The sequence below is a fragment of the Typha latifolia genome, chromosome 8 (genome assembly GCF_019914945.1).
Source record: "Typha latifolia isolate L0001 chromosome 8, TyphaL0001v2, whole genome shotgun sequence".
NCBI lineage: Eukaryota > Viridiplantae > Streptophyta > Magnoliopsida > Poales > Typhaceae > Typha > Typha latifolia.
The window spans coordinates 6,402,996-6,422,751 of NC_133093.1; the positions used below are offsets into that span (position 1 = coordinate 6,402,996).

The window sequence follows — 19,756 nt, forward strand, 5'->3', positions numbered from 1 at the left end:
AACAATCATGAGAGAACCATGTCATTATATCGCTCCTATAATTGAACAACAGCTACATCGTTAGTCGGTTTTGAAATGGAGCCATCAACAAACCCGAGTTTACTTTTGGCATTTAATGCCATCTTCATGGCACGTTTCCATGTGGAATAATTTTCTCCATTAAGTGGGGTGGAGACAAGTATGGCTCCTGGATGATTTGCAGAATCAAGAAAATAAGGAGATGAGACATCACTAATTGATCGTGATGTTGGAGTTGTCATTAGATTAACAACTAAAGACCGATTGCCAGAATTTTGAGTCTACAAGGGAAGACAACATGGCTCTGATACCATGTTAAAAAATAAAGCACACGAGTTAGAAGAGGAGGAAAAGGGATTACTCTCTTTAATAATTGTCATAGCTATAGTTACATCGTATATATAGCTACATGGAAAATTGAAACAAGGAAAGAGAATCTGTAGTATCAACTACACTATGCAAGGAAAGAGAATATTGTCTGTTATGTTAGTAAATCATAATCTTGACCAAAAGATAATTTTCATATGGTGATCTATCAATCTAAGATATTATAATCAATCTTAATAAACTTGGTGATTTGTTCACCCGAAGGGCCGACCAAGGAAGATAATTTGAGCGGTTTGGTGAGGTTGATTTCGACACACACCCTCGCAAAGTGACCTATAGTGCACGCGAGGGTGTATCGGTCAATTTTTTGAGGTCTTGGCGCCAATACTCACCTGGCCAGTGAGCTGCACCTAGACAGGGGCGGAAACAATCTCCTTAGAGAGGAGGCTAGAGGATAAGATTAAGGATGAGAATGTGGAAGGTCCATAACCCTCTAGTGAGAACCCTAGCCATGTTGTCCTCAAAGGATAACTAAATAAAAATAAACCCGTCATAGTCTATAACGATTTCCATCTCCTTTTAGCTTCCTTACCGAGGTAAGAAAGGGGAGGTGGTCAATTGAGAAACTTACCAATTAGACTTAAATGCCATTAACGACTCTCTTTGACTTTCTTTGGGTTGATGACCTTAGAAGAAATGGCAACCTACTAGATTCTTTACAAAATGGTTCCATAATCGGCAGTTGCGATCGACGGGGCGCCTTGCACTTGAGAGGCTTTACACAGCTGCACCCAAGAAGTGAGCATTTGTATAGCAGGGCCGTTACCTTTGGGGACCGCTTTACTTTAAGTTGGGCAAGGATGGCGCATATTACCTTCATGGTGGGTAGCCACAGAAACTGTCACCGCAGAGATTAATTGAGCATTAACTTCATCAGCATTGGAGGGGTCAGCGGCCTTGGCCAGTGAGGGAAGGAAGATCAGGAGGGTCTGGAGGAAGCCTTGGGGGCAAAGGAAGCTTAGAGGCTTGCTGGGGAGCACTCATAGGCAGAGCTCCTAGCCTTTGAGTAGAGATCACCTACTTGCCAGGATGCCCCTTTCAAGCTTCTTCAACAAGTGCCTATTGTACACAATTTGAAATATGAGCGAGCCATTGAACATCTTATGTTGCGGCATACAGAAAAATTGTAATAAGGATAAAATAAGTACTTATCATGGAATAAGGGATGGTGTTACCTTAATTGTTTTTGATGTTTGGTTTTTAAAAAAATTTAAAATTTAAATTAACTCAAATAATTTAATATTAGACTAATTTTAAAAGTATGAGACATTTCTAATAGTATTATTTTTATTAAAAAATTAATTAGTAAAATTAATTATATACTCAGTTTAACTAATTAAATTATTTAATAAATAATACAAATAAAATAAAATTATTGAATATAATACTTATTCGGCAAATTTAAAATTTTTAAAAACTTTAAAAAAAGACTCCATTTTTCTTGTGGGGGCTGCTAGCTCCAAATTTGGAGCTAACATAATCACCAATAAATACTCTCAAAAACATAACTAGCAATCAACTCCAATTTCAAGTAAATTTTCTCAAAGCCACCGCGAGTAGTTCCCATTCAATACTCAAGTACTTGACTAAAGTATCTTTCGCTTTGCGATTAGATGTGTCGTCTTGCTTAGATACCTGAAAATTTATGGAGCCGGTTTTGCAAATGACAAAAGATGTCTTCCACAATAGGGAGCTTTTGTAATTTAATTACATTTAATTTTTTGATTTGGTATATAAAATTGAGTACATATATTTTTTACAGTCAATCCACATTTTGTTATAATAGTGTATACAATTTACATATAGTGTACACTAGAGTTAATTATTACAAATCAAAAAATTAAATTAAATTGCAAAAGCGACTAAAATGTAGGTGGTGATACGAAAAGAAAACCAAATAGAAAATAATAAATAGATGAGCCTTCTTCTAGTCAACGTACATACAAATCATTTTGTTAAAACTCGTGGGAAATTAATTATGCTATCGACAAAGAAAAAAAAAATACTCAGCATGAACCTTCGTAAAATAAAGTTAAGGTCTAGCAACAAGATATAACACCAGAAACTACAGATCTGAACATAAAACTACTAAGCTAGAAGCTTCTTTTCACCGCATCTATTTTTGCCTGGAGAACAAAATTTTATCACATCAAACAGCAAGGGACAGGTTTAAATTCGATTCCCTTGGATCTGCAAGTAAATCAATGGAGAACCAAATGCTACGACCATCAAACAAGGGCCTTTATGCAACTGCAAATCCATTAATAAAGTAAGTATATTACTTGCTGATCATAGTGAGATTGCAATCACGAGATAATTCTAAAATAATATTTGACTTGACATGGATTCTTTTATAATAAAAGTCAAGTATATGTTGAGATAATTCAATAGATGTAACAGCGTGAAAATGAGTGTAAATGAAAGTTTCTGAGGGTTGAATTCCTATTTTCCGTGCAAGACAGATACTATGGTATAGAACTAAATTATTTGATCATAAGAAGGCACACTACCAGCAGAAGCAGTCTTTCCATTAACAATTGCTTGCCCTGCAATTCACCCTTAAATAGTGAAGCAATGCAAGCGTCCAACCAAATATTCCACCACTATGTATTTGGTGTCCTTCATGTGCTGTCCACCTTCTCTTTTCTTAACTTATTTATATATAAAAAGTTTAAAAAAGAGCTCTATGGATTATTGAGGGCATCAGAATACCAACATTTTTTTTTTCTTTCTGACGTCCGTGACATATTAACATTCCAAAAGGCAGCAACATAAACGTGCAAATACTGCTGAATGAACAAAATGAGAACTTTCCCTTCTGTAACATAAGTTGCAGAAAGCAACATAAACTAAACCCAATGTAATACATTTTCAACAACTAAATCAAACCATCCAATTGAATAAATTACATAATAATATGATTACATTTCAATAGCAAACACTGACCTTTGTACTTTTTAGCCCCCAGAAGCAGTGACTTTAAAACAGTCGATATTGCACAACCCAACCGATCTCATCATCCCTCCAAAGCTGCCACGAGTCGATTACAAGTTAAGAAAAGACAAACTATATCTTGACAATCTGAATCCATAAGCAACTGTAGATATAGCTACTACATAACATATGATAAAACAGTAAAAGAAAGCATTTTTTTATATCAGACCGGTCAATGCTTTTCCTTGGCTTCTCCTGCTGATCCAAGCTCGCCCTTGCTTTGTCAGTACGATCTATGCTCTTCCTTGGTTTCTCTCTCTTATCTGCACTGACTCTTGGCTTCTCTCTCCAATCTGTGCTGTGCCTAGGCTTCTCTCTCTGATCAACACTTGGCCTGGACTTCTCCCTCTGATCGGTGCTTTTCCTTGAAAGCTCTATACGGTCAGAACTCGTTGAAGGAAGATCTGAGATAGCTGAGCTATCTACCAGTTCATCTCTAGTGAGAGGTGATTTTTCTATAGCTGATATGAATTTCTTAAGGTGCCTAATGTACTCTGGATAAAGTTCTAAATTACAATGGTTTCCTCCCTTGATCCAAAGAGGCTCATACTTATCTTTACAAAGCTCCCAAAGACGCTTTCCATGGGAGCAATCCACAACCTCATCAGCTGTTCCCTACAAAAGAATAAAATACTTCAACATCTTTAACAGCAACATGTGTGATTGTATAAAAGTTTCGCAATAATTCAGAGGCTATAACGCACTCCAGATACCCTACATGAACAAAAATGACCAATTCGAGTGAGTTTTAAAATTTCAATTCTTCAAAGCATGAATCCATGTTAACATGGAAACACAAAGAAAAAAAAAAACAATTTTGTACTTATTACGAAGGTTTCATACTTTACATGTTATTGTTTGGTATAATTATTAACTCACTTCTACATTACACAACCAAAGTTCTATCAATTATTTTATTGGGATTTGGCATTCACCAGTTAGCAGATGATTGACATATGGGTTATTCCAGTCATTTCTTACACTTGCTATTTATTTAGAGTTGACATATAGTGGCAAACATTCTTGTTTGAAGAATATTAGAATCCCAAAATTTAATAGAGTGATAAGTCCATTCCAATGGTGAATCTTCTAGCTCAAAATATTGAAGATCAGCTGTAAGAAATAGAAAAGTGCATACAAGGTACTAAAACAAGTAACCCTAAATAGTTGGGGCTAAAGGTGTGGTCATCGTTGTTGTTGTTGCTGTTGCTGCTGCTGACACAAGGTATTAGAATAAAGCATGAGCCGGCAACACAGAGTGATATTTTGACAGAACCTTAACTGCACTGCCACAAGGTTCAATAGCATAAAATGGACCCTACAAAATAATAGACACAGATACCGTAGGGGACAATTGGTTCCAATTCATTCAAAATTAGGAAGGGAAGGTTTAGAAATGACTGTACATATACAAAGAGAAAGAGGATGGAGGAACACCAAAAGAAAAACATCCATTGGGGATCAATTAAGTAAGAAAAACAAAGAGATTCTGAATCCCTGAAAGTGGAGATGCTTTAGTTCAACAATAAATGATGCCAGTTTAAAGATATAACCAGCATATTGATGTCCAATGAAGCATCTATTAACTGGATTTGCACTAGCTAAACTTAAATCCAGGTTGATTGACTTGACCAGTTTAAAGATATAACCAGCATATCAATTTCAATAATAAATAATCATATCTTTAGAAGTCTGATTGTGATTAATTAATTAGCAACATTTACTCCCAATTATTTACATAGTCCAGGCTATTCATCAACATAGTCATGTGGTAATAATTTCAAGTTTTCACCACAATTCAACCCTTTCCAATTGATTCTTTGTATAAGATATGGATTTTTCTGATACTAATTGATTTCTGACTTCGGATGTGCCTGTTTTCATCAACTTCTTACTGAATTAGTGCTGACTTGTTATTTGTCCCGTGCTCAATGGTTGGTTGCTTTTTTTTAGCAGAAAACCAATGTACTGTGTCACTACAGAATAGGAGCATGCCTTTAATCTAGGGGTGAAAACAGATCAGATTTTATCTGATCCAGTCTGTTTACCGGATATAGGTTAGGATTTCTTATCTGTCTTGATATTTGAATTCATATTCATATCTGAGTAGTCTATGTGGATATGGATATGGATATGGATATGCATTAAAGAATAGTATTCGAATCAATAGATGTATATCCATATAATATGATAATGAAAATAGTGATATAAAAGATTGTTTCTGTGCTTCTACAAATATCTCTAATCTATTTTTCATATGTGTTTATTGACTGTGCCATAGATTTCAGTAATATCATATGTTCTAATGTGTTCAGAAAACAAATAATGAAATGCAAATATATATGTTATCTGATCTAAAATCTGTGTCTGTATTTAGCGGATATAGTGATTAAATTCACAATATGTTTACTATCCCTATTTGTATTCACATTTGAGAAAAGATATGGAAAAAGAATATGATTTTAGTATTTTACCATTATCTAATCCATTTTCCCTCTACTAAATCCCCATAAAAATAGGACCACAATTGAACACATATTGACAACTTTGTGAATGATGTCATTTCCTAATGTTAGCCACAATATAGAGTGAAAGGTTCCTTTTGTTCATTTTCTTGTAAGCATGTCTAGAACATGATAGGAATAGAGAACTAGTCATTCCATTCCAATTCACGTATCAAAAGAGTTGGCACCATGCTGCCAATGGAAGCGGTATGATTGGCGTGCAGGGTGCGGCATCCCGTGTAAGGGAACAGCTAGGGAAGATTGAAGAGATGGTGGAGAATCTGAAGATTAAGTCTTTAGTCATCGAGTCGATCTTTAGTTAACGTGTCTTTAGTTGGTTTAGCCTGTTAGTTTGGTTTATTATAAAAGGAGTTGTAATCAGATCTGTTAGTTGGAGTTGTAATCGGATCTATTAGTTTGGTTTATACAAAAGAGTTGTAATCGGGTATTAGGGGCTATCAATCAATTATTCTTCTCTCTCTCTCTCTCCCCCCAAGGTTGACCGAATTAGCCAGGAGGCTAAGGGTTGTCGATTCATCTCTTTCTCTATCCAATTTACAGGTTTGGGTCAGATTCTATCATAATACCACTATATATATATATATCTTCATGATATCTTGGCAATTTCATTTATGACCATGGTTTCCAAATATTCATTGACCACCTGGGAAGCACGGATACTCCAATTTGAGTGGAGTATCCGTATCCGAATCGGATACGGATACGGGCCGGATACGGGTCGGATACGGCCCAGATACATATCCGATACGTTTCGGAGTATCCTAAATTTAAATAATTAGTTTTTATTTTCGGATATGGGGTGGATACGGCTGGATACGTTTCAGATACGTTTTGGATACGTTTTGGGTTTAATTGGGTAATCGGGCGAGTTTAATTTTATAAACCTATTAAGAAACCCGTTAAGAAATTTAACTCCCCCCCTCTTCGTTCCACCCCCAATTCGATATCAATCAAACCGTGCCCTAGCTCTCCCCCTCCCTCTCTCTTGACGACGTCGCTCCCCTTCCTCTCTCGACGACGCTGCTCCTCTCTCTCGACCACGACGACGCCGCCGCTCCCTGTTCTCCCCTTCTCTCTCGATGAACCAGCTAACAACGTTGCCGCTTTTCGTTCTTCCTCTCTCTCTCGACAAGCCAACCGACGCCACCACCGCTCTCCCTTCTCCCCTATCTCTCTCGACGAACCAGCCGACGAAGGTATGTTCTGTTTATTTCTTCTCTCGACGAACTAGCTTTTTTTTTTCTTCAATATCTTCTCAGTTTTTCCTCGATTTCTTCTCTGAAATTTTCATTTGATTTCTTCCACTTCCCCTTCCCCTTCTTAAATTCTGTTTTAAGTTACTTTTCTCAGTTTTTTTTCTTTTTTTTTCCTTTTCTTTTCTCAGTTTTTTTCTCCCTTCTCTGAATTTTTTTTCTTCTTCAATTGTGCAGATTTCTTCTCTGATTTTTTTTCCTTTTCTACTTTGCCTTATTTACAGTTTAATTAATTTTGTATGATCACTTAAGTATTGCGTGTCTAAATATTTTTTCTTCTTCGATTGTGCAGATTTCTTCTCTAATTTTTTTTTCCTTTTCTACTTTGCCTTATTTACAGTTTAATTAATTCTGTATGATCACTTAAGTATTGCATGTCTGAATTTTCAAAGATTTATTGCTTTAAACCTTCTCTAGTTGCTTAAGTATTACAATTCTGAATTTTCAGATTTATTCCATTATTAGATTCCTAGATTAGCCGGTTATATTTAATTTGAATGACATGAATTCATCTTCTTAAATATTAGTATATCAATTAGAACTAATATTAATAGTTAGATTAGTACAGTGTAAATGGCTACTAAAAGTATGAGTTCTAGTACTAATAGTGTGGCGGTAGATGAGAGTGCTCCGCTTTGAAAATATGTAACCAAATTAGAAAAGATGGGAGAAGGAGGGAATATGAGGTTTCAGTGCAATTATTGTCAGCAAATATACAAAGGATATTATTATAGAGTAAAGGCTCATGTGATGAGAATTAGTGGATGTGAAAACAAACCATGCCCTAAAGTATATAGTCAGCATATTGTGGAGATGAAAAGGATAATAGAGTAGGCTGAGTTAAAAATAAAAAACTCTATGCCAAAGTCAGTACCATTGTCAATGTCAACTCAATATGGAACTTCTAGTATGCCCCTTGCAACTTCTTCTTCTAACATGCCCTATGGATCAAATAAGAGAAGGTCTGGAGAAACAGCTCTTGAGAAGTCATTTAATATGGCTTCTCGTAATCAATTACACAGTCAAATTGCTAGAATGTTTTACTCTGCTGGGTTACCTTTTCATCTTGCTAGGAACCCATATTATGTTAAGTCTTATACTTTTGCAACTAACAGTCAAATACCAGGTTATTTGACTCCTAGATATAATATGTTGAGAACCACACTTCTGCAACAAGAAATGACAAACATTGAAAGGTTATTGGAACCCATTAAGAGCACATGGAAGGAAAAAAGGGGTTAGCATTGTGTGTGATGGCTGGACAGATGCACAAAGAAGACCTCTTATCAATTTTTTTAGCAGTGACTGAGAATGGTCCCATGTTTTTGAGAGCTGTAAACTGTGAGGGGAGTATAAAGATAAATTCTTTATATCTAGCTTGATCAGTAAAGTAATTGAAAAGGTTAGAGCACAAAATGTGGTGCAAGTCATTACTGATAATGCCCCTGTTTGTAAGTCAGCTGGGATGCTTATAGAGGCTCAGTATTCAAATATTTTTTGGACTCCATGTGTTGTCCATATCCTCAACCTTGCATTAAAGAATATATGTGCATCAAAAAACACGGAGGGCAATGAGCTTGTTTTTGATGAATGCAGTTGGATATCCATTGTGGCAGGGAATGTGATGTGCATCAAAAATTTTATCATGCAACACTCTATGTGACTTGCCATTTTCAATGAATTTGTAAATTTGAAGTTGATTGCTATTGCTAATACACGTTTTGCCTCAACTATTGTAATGCTGAGGAGATTCAAAACTATCAAACGTGGGCTACAAACGATGGTTATTAGTGATAAATGGAATTCTTATAGAGAGAATGATGTAGGAAAGGCACAATTTGTGAAAGAGAAGATTCTTGATGATATATGGTGGGACAAAATTGAATATATATTATCTTTTACTGAGCCCATTTATTCAATGCTGAGATTTGCTGATACTGACAAACCTTACCTCCATTTGATTTATGAAATGTGGGATGATATGATTGAAAGAGTGAAAACAGCTATATACAGACATGAGGCAAAAAAAGAAGATGAAGAGTTAACTTTCTACTCAGTTGTGTATAAAATTTTTGTTGATAGATGGAATAGAAGCAATACTACTCTTCATTGTTTAGCACACTCATTGAATCCAAGGTAAAGTTGATGCTTAAAAATTTATTACATAGTTAGTTGTTTTTTTTTTATAGTTTTGTTAATTTAACTTTTGTGCTCTTCTTACTAGGTATTATACCAATACTTGGATTAGTGAGGATCCAAACCGCACTCCTCCACACACAGATCTAGAAATTTTTCGTATGAGAAACAAGTGTTTGAAGAGGTTCTTTCCAAACGGAGAAGAGAGGAGAATTTTAAATAATGAGTATGCCAATTTCTCAACTGCAACAGAGGGTTTTGATAACCATGACTCTATTGAAGATAGAGATATTCTTGATCCAAAGAAGTGGTGGGCCATTCATGGTGCTGTTGCACCTAACCTTCAGAATTTAGCATTTAAATTACTCGGGCAACCGTGTTCATCATCATGTTGTGAGAGGAATTGAAGCACATATTCATTTAGTCACTCAATGAAAAGAAACAAGATCACTCCACAACGAGCAGAGGATCTAGTTTTTGTTCATAACAATCTTCGTCTTCTCTCTAGAAGATCGACCGAGTATATGGAAGGGGAGACCAAAATATGGGATGTTGGAGGAGATTCATTTGATTCATTCGATGGAGCGGGTATTCTTGAAGTTGCTGACCTCTCGCTTGATGAACCTGATTTGGAGGCTATTGTATTCACTGATGAAGGCAATGAGGAGAATGACTTAGATGGAAATGAATAATTAATGTCATTGCCAATTACACTACTAACTTATTATTACTCTCATTTTGGTGTCATACAAATTGTGAAATGTTGGTGGATACTTTATAAACTTTAGTGCTATGACCTATGAGTCTATGAGTTACTCATATGGAATGCAATGATACTACTATTCTCATTTTGGTGCATTATTTGTTAAATGTTGATGCATTCTTTGCCTAATTGTCTTTGATATTTATTACTCTCATTTTTGCTACTAAATGCTTATGTAGATAATAGATGTATTAAAATATTGAATGCAATATTATGTATATGTTGTCATTAGAATATAATATTTTTATATAATTTTTTAATTGCCGTATCCTAAACGTATCGTATCCTGTTTTTTGAGAATTTGCTGTATCCTCATATTCGTATCGTATCGTATCCGTATCCGTGCTTCATAGTTGAGCATGCATGAAACATCATATTCAGCCTCAAATTATTCTCATGAATTAGGAAATGTGATATATGTCATCATCTCAGGAACAAGGTACGCATTTGAATTCAGCTTAATTTAACATGCAACTTATCCAATGCTTTCTTATGTTTTTGGAGAAATTGATCTCTCTCGAGGAAAAGATCAAGACCATCCTACTTGCATCTCGTCCAAAAAGTCTCAATCTTGTCTATCTTCATCCTAACATACGCCATTTACTTAAGAACTAACCGACTTCTAGTCAAAGCATGCTGCAACATTTGATAAAAAGACACTTGAATAGTTGTAAATCATGGCTTAAAGTTCCGATTTTGGTCTTGGTTTCAGCTCCATTAAAAAAATGAAACAATTCAGTTGATTTTGTATCTAGTTTCATTGTGTCAATTTCAAACATCTTTTGCTAAATAATTTTTTTATCTTATTTTCTAAATGTATTACTCAAGATCTAATAGCATGTAAGCAATGAGGTTGATACTTGGTCAAGTACAAGTTGGATTCAAGTCAACTCTAGCTTGGAAAGCTAAAGCATACTTTAAAAAAGTTGTTAATAGGGTCGTTTCAGTTGGATGCTGGTTTTGGAAAGTTTTAGATTGGATAGAAGCAATAAACATTTTGGTGAAAACTTTAATGTTTCAGCGAAATGTGTCAGTTTCTGACGAAACTTCAAACCATGGTTGTAATGGACAAAGTAAAGACTTGATCTATTATACAATATAATGAAGTGTTGTCAAAATTCTAATCCAACAACAGCAAGTTAGTCTAAAAAAGGACTGCATTTGTACTAGCATATTCCAAACCTGGGTGTGGTGCCCCAACAATGGTAAAATTCGTACAACAATGATTGATTTGGGTAGATGCACAAACGTTGTTTCAGATAAGCAAACTCATCAAAACCACATCCAAATCCGTACAAAATTGACTTGGGTCAACAACACTAATTTGAAGGTCCATGAAAGTTGCCTTGTTACATATAGGACACTTAATTGACACTGTTCACTCTTATGTACTTCCAATTAAACATTGTGGTTTGCCGATGACATATCTACCAGGTAAACATTGTGTTGAACTCAAAGGTGATGTTATTTTGGGTCATTTCCCCAACTCAACAGGATCAGTTCTTTTCAAAAGGGAAGAATTGATGGTGCATCAAGAGAGGATCGACTTTTTCATGGCAAAGGATGTTGCAATGAACGCAAGTCAAGCTACGAAGCAAGCTCTTCCTTGCACACAAACATGATGGGCTTGATTACATAATCTAGTAACTGGAAAGGAGTGTTATGGCCACATTGGACTATCTAGTTTGTTGGTCAAGCTGGTCAAGCTTTTCTTTAGATTATTGGTTTGAATTCTAGTTTGAGGATATTTGGGGAATTAATGAATAAAAATTCTATGTGAAATTATTATTCATATCACTGTAGCACGTGAACAGTGATCAAGGGTCAAAAGTAACTCATGGTACTCTTCTAGCCGTACCAAGGTGTGCACCGAACTACAGATAAATTTGAGAAAAGTAAAGGCTCAAAGATATGCTTGCATCTTCTCCCATCGTAGATTTTCTTTCTTATCGTTCAACCCATACCAATTTTAGACACTAAAAATGTATTTTCCTTTATGTCCTTATTTCCTGCAGTAGGACATCCAAGAATATTGACTCAAAATTCTAGATTTCTTCATCCACAGGCCCATCATCACATTGTAGGACATCCCCTATTATGTTCTGCATCAATGTGACATGGCAGTACCTTATAGGAACAGTGGAGTACTACTATCTAAGCTCTTTGATCATCATCATTTAAGATGAGCTAACCCTGTTTACAAATAGTGGATATACTCCTAGACATCTTGGTAATGGCAGAAAGTAACAGCAAAATAAGAGGCAAGGATCATTAGTTCTCTGCAATATGAAATAACAACATATATAAAACTAGAAGGGACTTTGTGAAAGTGAAACTACAAACATCTAATAGCATCACAGAGATATTGGCTGTTGTGTGTGAAAATTGGCAAGGTGAAACTCCGTATTATTCTTCTTCAGACTTATTTTCCTTGGAAAAGGTAGACAACTTGTATTTTGGTGTTGGCTATATGAATCATTTCATAAATTCATCTCTATTTAGTGCATGGATTTGCATCAAATAAAGTGCTATTATATCTTTCTTACTGATTGTTCTCACACTAGCAATGTGTAAAAATCTGCACAATCCTTTCACAGAATTTTTTGAGCCAATCTGACGTGATACAAAACAATGACCAACCATTTGACAAGAAGGATTAAAAAAGAGAACCAATTTTTGTAAAGAAGAAAAAAGGAAAGGCTATTCAACTAGCAAAGAATGTTTTGCTTCTAGTAAATTATTACCATACAAATATTTCCATAATTAATTTCATTCAACTCTCATCACTTAAATCTAGAAAACACCAATCATTAGATAATACAATATAAGAGAAGTGATTTAAGTCTCATGAGATATACAAGGAAACAATTAGTACTATCAAGTATGAACTTTCTCACTAATCTTCCTTTCAATTCCCAAACCAAATATCCAAAATATAACCATAGCTACAATCTTGTTATTCTATGTGTGGACAATATTTAACTTTTTTCAATTCATAGGGTGGGTGAACCACTAAATGAAGCTATAAATTACATAATTAATCAGATTATAATTAATTGCTTACAGAACTTGAAATTTTTAGCATGCAACCAAGAAAATTCATTCAAACCAAATAAACCAGGATAAAAAATGAGCTATAAAGAAGTACGCTGCTTTATAAGTCTTCAGAGCAAACTGCTGCAAAAGGGTACCAGAAGTAGAATAAGACGGAGTACTTACATGAATAACCAGCACAGGACATTTAACCAACAGAATTTTATCAATGTTCTGTAGGAAAAAAGAAACAGTAATCAGGTAGTAGTAGTAGTAAGAGGGAGATCAGAATGTATCTGATAAAGTACAACATAATAACCTTATATATGTCAAACCAATATGTATGCTTCACAGGATACATGACGCGCAGGCCAGACAAAATTGGGCTATGTAGAACTACTGCTCTCAAACGAGGAAACCGAGAAGCTAAATCCAAGGTAGGGCCACTACCAACTGACTGACCATATAGAATAATATCCTCCTCGCAAGCTCCATAAGTTTCTATAAGGCACCGATAAGCAGCCGCTATATCAGCATATGTGTTCTGCTCAGTTGGCTGTCAGATCAAAGACGAAATGACGAGATCAGTTATTTTCTTCAGAAATACCTTTAATAAGAGGCAAGATGGTCATTAAAGCTCTACCTTCCCAGAAGATTGTCCATATCCAGAATAGTCATACCTGCCGAAAAATATATAAATTGCAATAATTACACACAACATGATTAGGACAGAGCAATAACATAATAAGAATACACTTAGAGAGGGAGGAGACATTTATCCATCATATAGGTCTAGTTAAGACATGTCATAATTTTTTGTCTGGTCAAGTTCCAAATGGAATAAGTCTTAGTCTTACTTTTATCTAGATACTTTAGCTACATTATTTGTTAATAAAATTTAATATTTCTTCAATGTTGTGAGTATTTTCACAATATGGACGTCACATTCTTCATAGCAACGATGACCGTGCCACAGGCACGGACCGTGCCAACCACCGGCCGTGCCGTAAGAGAATGAGAGAAAGAGGTAAGGGATACTCACCTTTGCCATTGTAGTCGTCGTCGCCATCTCCATCGCTCGCCGATTGCCGCCCGATCTGAACCCGCAACTTAAATTTTAAACCCTCTCTCTCTCTCTCTCTCTCTCTCTCTCTCTCAATCTCTCTGTCTCGATCTCTCTTCTCTCTCGGAGGCTAGGACACGAAGCAGACGGCGATCGGCGATCAGCGACGAGGTCGATGGTGAGCGACGATGCATTAGGAGGAGTGTCGTGCGGCACCCTCATGCCATATGCCGGTACGCCACCAGCACGGCAAGTGCCGACCGGCATGCCCCGTGCCAGTCGGCACGGCCATCCTTGCTTCATAGCACCCATCAACAGCATAACTTCACATTTCAAAATAACTTTTTAGTTACACACTTCAACAACATTGTAGGGGATTGAGAATTCTTCATGAAGAATAGGATATTGTTTTTAGCAATCTATCAAGTGCATTCAGCCATTCCTCCTTTACTTACAAGCCTAGGTAGTTTCTTGGTATAAAAAAAATCCCAAAATTTATTGATATTTGGAGCCTCTTGCCAACTTTCATCACTTTTTTCTCTCAAACAACACTCCATTTATTTCCGCTTCTCTATATCTTTTGCAAATCTCACTAAATAAAACATTAACCACTCACTGAATGAGATATCAACAATCAAATTATAGTATGTTGTTTCATGCAAACACAGAAGGGTGAAGATTACAGAAACAAGAGCAGTAATTGTGTTGATTGTGAATCTTCTCCAAAAAAAAAATGTATTTATTGGGAACATAAAAAGATGATGCTAGACCTTTAATCTGGAATTTAGGAATTAAAGCACTTTAACAAAGAACTTCTCTCATGTACCTAGTCACAAAGGAGAACAGCTGAACAGAATCAACAGATACCTCTACCAAATATGTTAATAAATCTGGCATCATAAAAAAGGTAGATGGATGAGGATTATACAAACGAGAGCAGAGATTAAAAAGGTAGATGGATGAGGATTATACAAATTTTATGTAATTAAAAAGTTTGATCTGGTCCAGACAACCGATACGACCGATTTGGCCGAATCATATTATTTTTTCGGAAGGCCAATCCCAATCCCGATTTTTCAAACATTTCTTATAACACAAAGCATCCTTTAGCATTTAATGTTTTATAATTTTATATCACAAGAAATTCCTTCCGTTTGGCACTCTACATTGTTTAAAGGAATGCTTAAAAGATGATAATGATAGTAATGACGATGATCATCCTTGGTTATCATCACTCATCAATATAGCAAACAAACAAAACTTGATTAAGTCTAACAAAGTTTTGAGGACCGTCAGTGATAGACAGGTAGACAAGGGATCATGTAGTGTCTAGACACTAGGCAGGTGCCGAGGTGCACGCCTACAATACAAGACAGCTAAAAAATAATAGTTAGAGAAAAAGTTAAAATTAATACATACAATCAAAATAATATACTAATACATTCTTGTTAAGAACTATAGTAAGCTATTAGAATCAACATAATAATTTTGAATTTCAGAGTCAATCTACATATTAAAATATGATACGAGATCGTAAGATGGTTACATAAGCAGGATCTAAGTGGAATCTAGTTATATTCTATCTATGGCAAGAGCCTAGGCATTAAAGACAAAGTTCTTTAAAACAATGAGTCTAAATGGAAATGGCTCTCCCATCATATCAAGTTTTATCAATGTATACTACTGTCCTGTGCTACTTTACTGTTCCTTTGGCTCATCTAAATCACTTTTCTGATTTGAGTGAATAAGATAATATAGGTCGTAGACCGATATGAATAAGGTGATTTTCCTTATTGTACTCTCCACTTATCTGCATACTTCAACTTCCATCACAAATAACTTACAAAATGTCTTCAAATTTATGCCTGTCTAGGTGATTCCCCAGAAGAGGACAAACACTTCGGCCTAAAACTTTATAAGAAACCTAACAAACATCTCAGTAGCCTTTAACATATTATGTTTTTCTGCTCTTTCATGCACACATAAAGGATGTTCTCGCATTGCATTTGCATCCTCCATCACTTCATTCTAATAGATACTGGAATGCCTTGATTAAAATATTGTCACTATAATAGAAGACCACAGAATCAACTTTTGTTCTTTGCCCAATTGAAGCTGCTTCAGGAAACATAGTGCTATCCATCAAACAGAATTTCTTATTCTGACACTTAGATGAATATTCCAAAGACCATTGTACATAAAATGCATTAACAGTTAGACTAACCTATCAGGACACCTTTGAGCCATTAATTCTCTAACAGAACAGATATTATCAGCTGCAATTCTTACTTGCATGAAGCAAGACTAACCATCCAAACTGATATTCAGATTGAAAAAGTTTCTCTTAATCTTGATGAAGAGGAAAGATGAAACATCATAATTTTGAAATGTATTTCATACTCATGTAAAACACCATAATGAAATAACAGATTGTGTCATGTAACACTGTTTTAGTATACGTGATGATCAAAGGACCCTGTGTAAATGGGATATGAAAGCTGTTAGTGCAAAATGCTGAATTGCCCCGAGTAGTAGCCAGAGAAAAGTACCAAGAACTTGCCATTCGTAATAATTGAATAACCACATGAACCACATTTCCTCCATTACTTCACACAAACCCTTGACCCTTATTCCGCTATACAACTAACAGATTTAACAATTTAACCCTAATAATAAAGAAAAAGGGTTGCCCAATATTACAGAAGATAACACAAACATTTAAAGGCTTCAAAAGAAAATTGACCATTGCAAACAAATCAAAAAAACTTTATAGAACCTACGAATCATCTTCTAGACCCGTGGCTCACAACACAGAAGTTTAAACTAGCTAAGACTGAATCAACAATTAGACTGGGCCCTCCCTCCCTCCCACAGACACACAGAGATTGTTTCTAATGATTGATCCACCACATCAAGATCCAGAAATCCAGATCACAAGAGCACAGAGATTATCAAATCAATCTTATCTCATAGCTCTATCAAAATGGCTTCTACAGCAATGGCAAAAAGAATAATCTAGACACTGTACCATAAAAGAAAACAATTGAGTCAACTTTCCCAACTACCAAATTATTCTTATCCCACGCTGCCAAATCCAAAATCCCGCCTTTCTCTCAACCATAACCCCAATCAAATAGAACTAAAACGCAGAACAGTCCCAAAAGAGAGAGAGAGAGAGAGAGAGAGAGAGAGACGTCCTTTACCCCATGAGATTGACGCCTAGGTGGGAACTGAGCTCGATGAAGAGCTCATACATCTGTCCAAGATCAGCAGCGTTGCCATGGGAGTAGAGCACGGTGAGTCTAGCGGCGGGATTCTTCACGTACATCGCCACGATCTCCGTCCCTCTCTTCGTCGGGAGCCGCCGCACCTCCACGTTTCTCCGTCCCGACACCTCCGTCATCTTCACCCTCCCCTCCTCCTCCGTCTCCACCAATCCGTACGACGGCGGACTCGGCGGGAAGAAGGCAAACTTCGCCGCCACCGACGACGCCACCCCTCCCATGCCCTAATTATCTTCTTCTCCCCCTTCGATTTGGATCAGATTCCGCAGCGAGAGTTCAAATTCGCGGTGGAAAGTGATGAGAGTCGGAATTTTTGGTCGTGGACTCGGTCGAGATCATGTTAAGATTAGGGTGGATTTCTGGGACCGGAGGAGGAGAATGGGGAGAAATGCATAGATTTGTTGCTAACTTTGAAAAGAAAAGAGAGAAAAAAAGAATGGGCTCGTTAACATAATACTTTAAAAGGATTTAATTGAAAAATATTATAATGTCTGGAGGGGATCACGGCGGCGGAAAGGAGAACTGTTCACGTGAATTGGATCCGTTAGATCACGTGCAAGCCGGTCATTACGGTAAATCTGCAATAGTACCCTTTTTTTAGTTCTTAACCTCTTAGGAAGTGAGAATTTGCAAATATTTCCTTCTGTAATCCATATTTTTGGATTGATATGCAAGTTTTGATCCTTTTGAGGCTGCAGAGTATGCCTGTCAAAATAATTAAGCCAGCTCGAGTTCGGCTTATTAAAACTCGATTCTAAGCTCAGTCAGATATATAGCCGATTCAAGTGAAGTTTGTTAAGCAGGCTCGATCAAACTCGAAAATAATAATAAAATATATAATATATAAAATAATATAAATCTTTAGTTTTATTGGTTATCAAATTGGTGTTGCTTGTAACCGGATAATTCTTGGTAAAAATCTCATTTTGGGGCTTGTCATATAAAATGCATCTGTACTGAGATCAATCATTTAATATTTTTAATGTTTGCCACAACAACACAGTTAAATACAATAGATGCTCTTGTATTTACATTTTCTGTAAAATAAGCATGATAAGAAGTCAACTATAAAGTCATTGCATAATAATTCTTTTAATAAATGGATTTATTATTTCACTACTTTTAATACAGATGTTTTCATTATGAACTTCAAATTTTTGGCATAATAAATGAGGATGACAATTTCTTTCTAGAATTTGGTACAATAAAGTTTGGCCAATGAAATTTTTTGCACAGCATACTTTGTTGTGCACTATTTCCTTCTTTGATTGCATTTACTTATGTGAATCGATTACTACTGCTTTCTTATGGTTTTTTTTTTATTATTGCATTTGCTTCTTTAATTGCATTTGCTTTCTATTATTACCTCGGGGCAACATAATTTTATCAATTTTTCTTTCTTATGAATGTTATATTGAGAGCTAGATTATTTAAAATTTATGTTAATATACTTTGATCAAGATACTATGTAATTAATATTGACTAAAGATGTCGAGAAAAGAACAGGATTCAAGCAAAGTCATAATTACTCCGACTATGACAGTGTCGTGCTACAACAACTAACATCTCACTTGATAATTATACTTCCATAAATAAAAAGTAATTGATGAAATCAAAACCACATCCTAATTTATTATAATGAAAGCTAAATTTGTAAAACAATGAAATTATATTTGGAAATAGAGTTCTAAAATAACGAAACTATATTTTGCCATACAATGGGAGAGTATTTAAAATACAGATCAATATGTATTTATTTGCTTACAACAATGGAGTATTTTGATATATAATATATATAATCTATAGATGTTATTTTCTAAAATTCATAGATGTTTGTGTACAACAACAAGTTGTTTTAATATATAATTTATATAATTCTATAGTTACTATTTTCGGATTTCACATATACTAATTCTATATTTTATAGATACTAACTCTAAATTCTAGTGTTACTAACTATGGATTCTAAAGATACTAACTTAAGATTTCATAATACTAGTTATAGATTCTTTACTTATTAATTATGGATTCTTAAGATATTAGTTACGGATTCTAGAGATAATAATTTTAAATTCACTCTATTATATATAAATAACTCATTTCATTAAACTCAATTTTATATACATTGACCAATAATTAATTACATAGATACTAATTGCATATTTCATAGTTTATATCTTCAGATACTATATATCCTAACTCTAAATTTTCTAGATACTAACTCAAAATTTTATCATTATTAATTATGGACAGCAAATTAGATATTATAGATTTCTAAGATATTAAATATTGAGATACTA

The 19,756-nt window shown here is 35.2% G+C and overlaps 1 protein-coding gene and 1 pseudogene across 3 annotated transcripts; one reads left to right on the forward strand and one right to left on the reverse strand.

Annotated features, from left to right (window-relative positions):
• Nucleotides 1-359: 359 nt before the first annotated feature.
• On the reverse strand, nt 360-18,000 carry LOC140793652 (uncharacterized). Of its 3 annotated transcripts, XR_012109997.1 has the most exons (8): nt 17,376-18,000; nt 13,753-13,789; nt 13,429-13,665; nt 13,296-13,343; nt 3,569-4,014; nt 3,352-3,435; nt 1,220-1,464; nt 360-1,130 (listed from the first exon to the last, which is right to left on the reverse strand). XR_012109997.1 is itself a non-coding variant. In XM_073145274.1 (7 exons), the coding sequence occupies exons 1-6, from the start codon at nt 17,675-17,677 to the stop codon at nt 3,363-3,365; spliced, it is 1,143 nt and encodes a 380-aa protein (XP_073001375.1). In that variant the 5' UTR covers nt 17,678-18,000; the 3' UTR covers nt 360-1,464; nt 3,352-3,362. The 3 variants fall into 3 exon arrangements, 2 of the variants coding, with proteins under 2 accessions (XP_073001375.1, XP_073001374.1); XM_073145274.1 differs by having other exon boundaries at nt 360-1,464; XM_073145273.1 differs by lacking the exons at nt 360-1,130; nt 1,220-1,464 and adding an exon at nt 2,294-2,655 and having other exon boundaries at nt 17,376-17,997.
• On the forward strand, nt 6,015-10,005 carry LOC140793667 (uncharacterized; annotated as a pseudogene).
• Nucleotides 18,001-19,756: the final 1,756 nt, after the last annotated feature.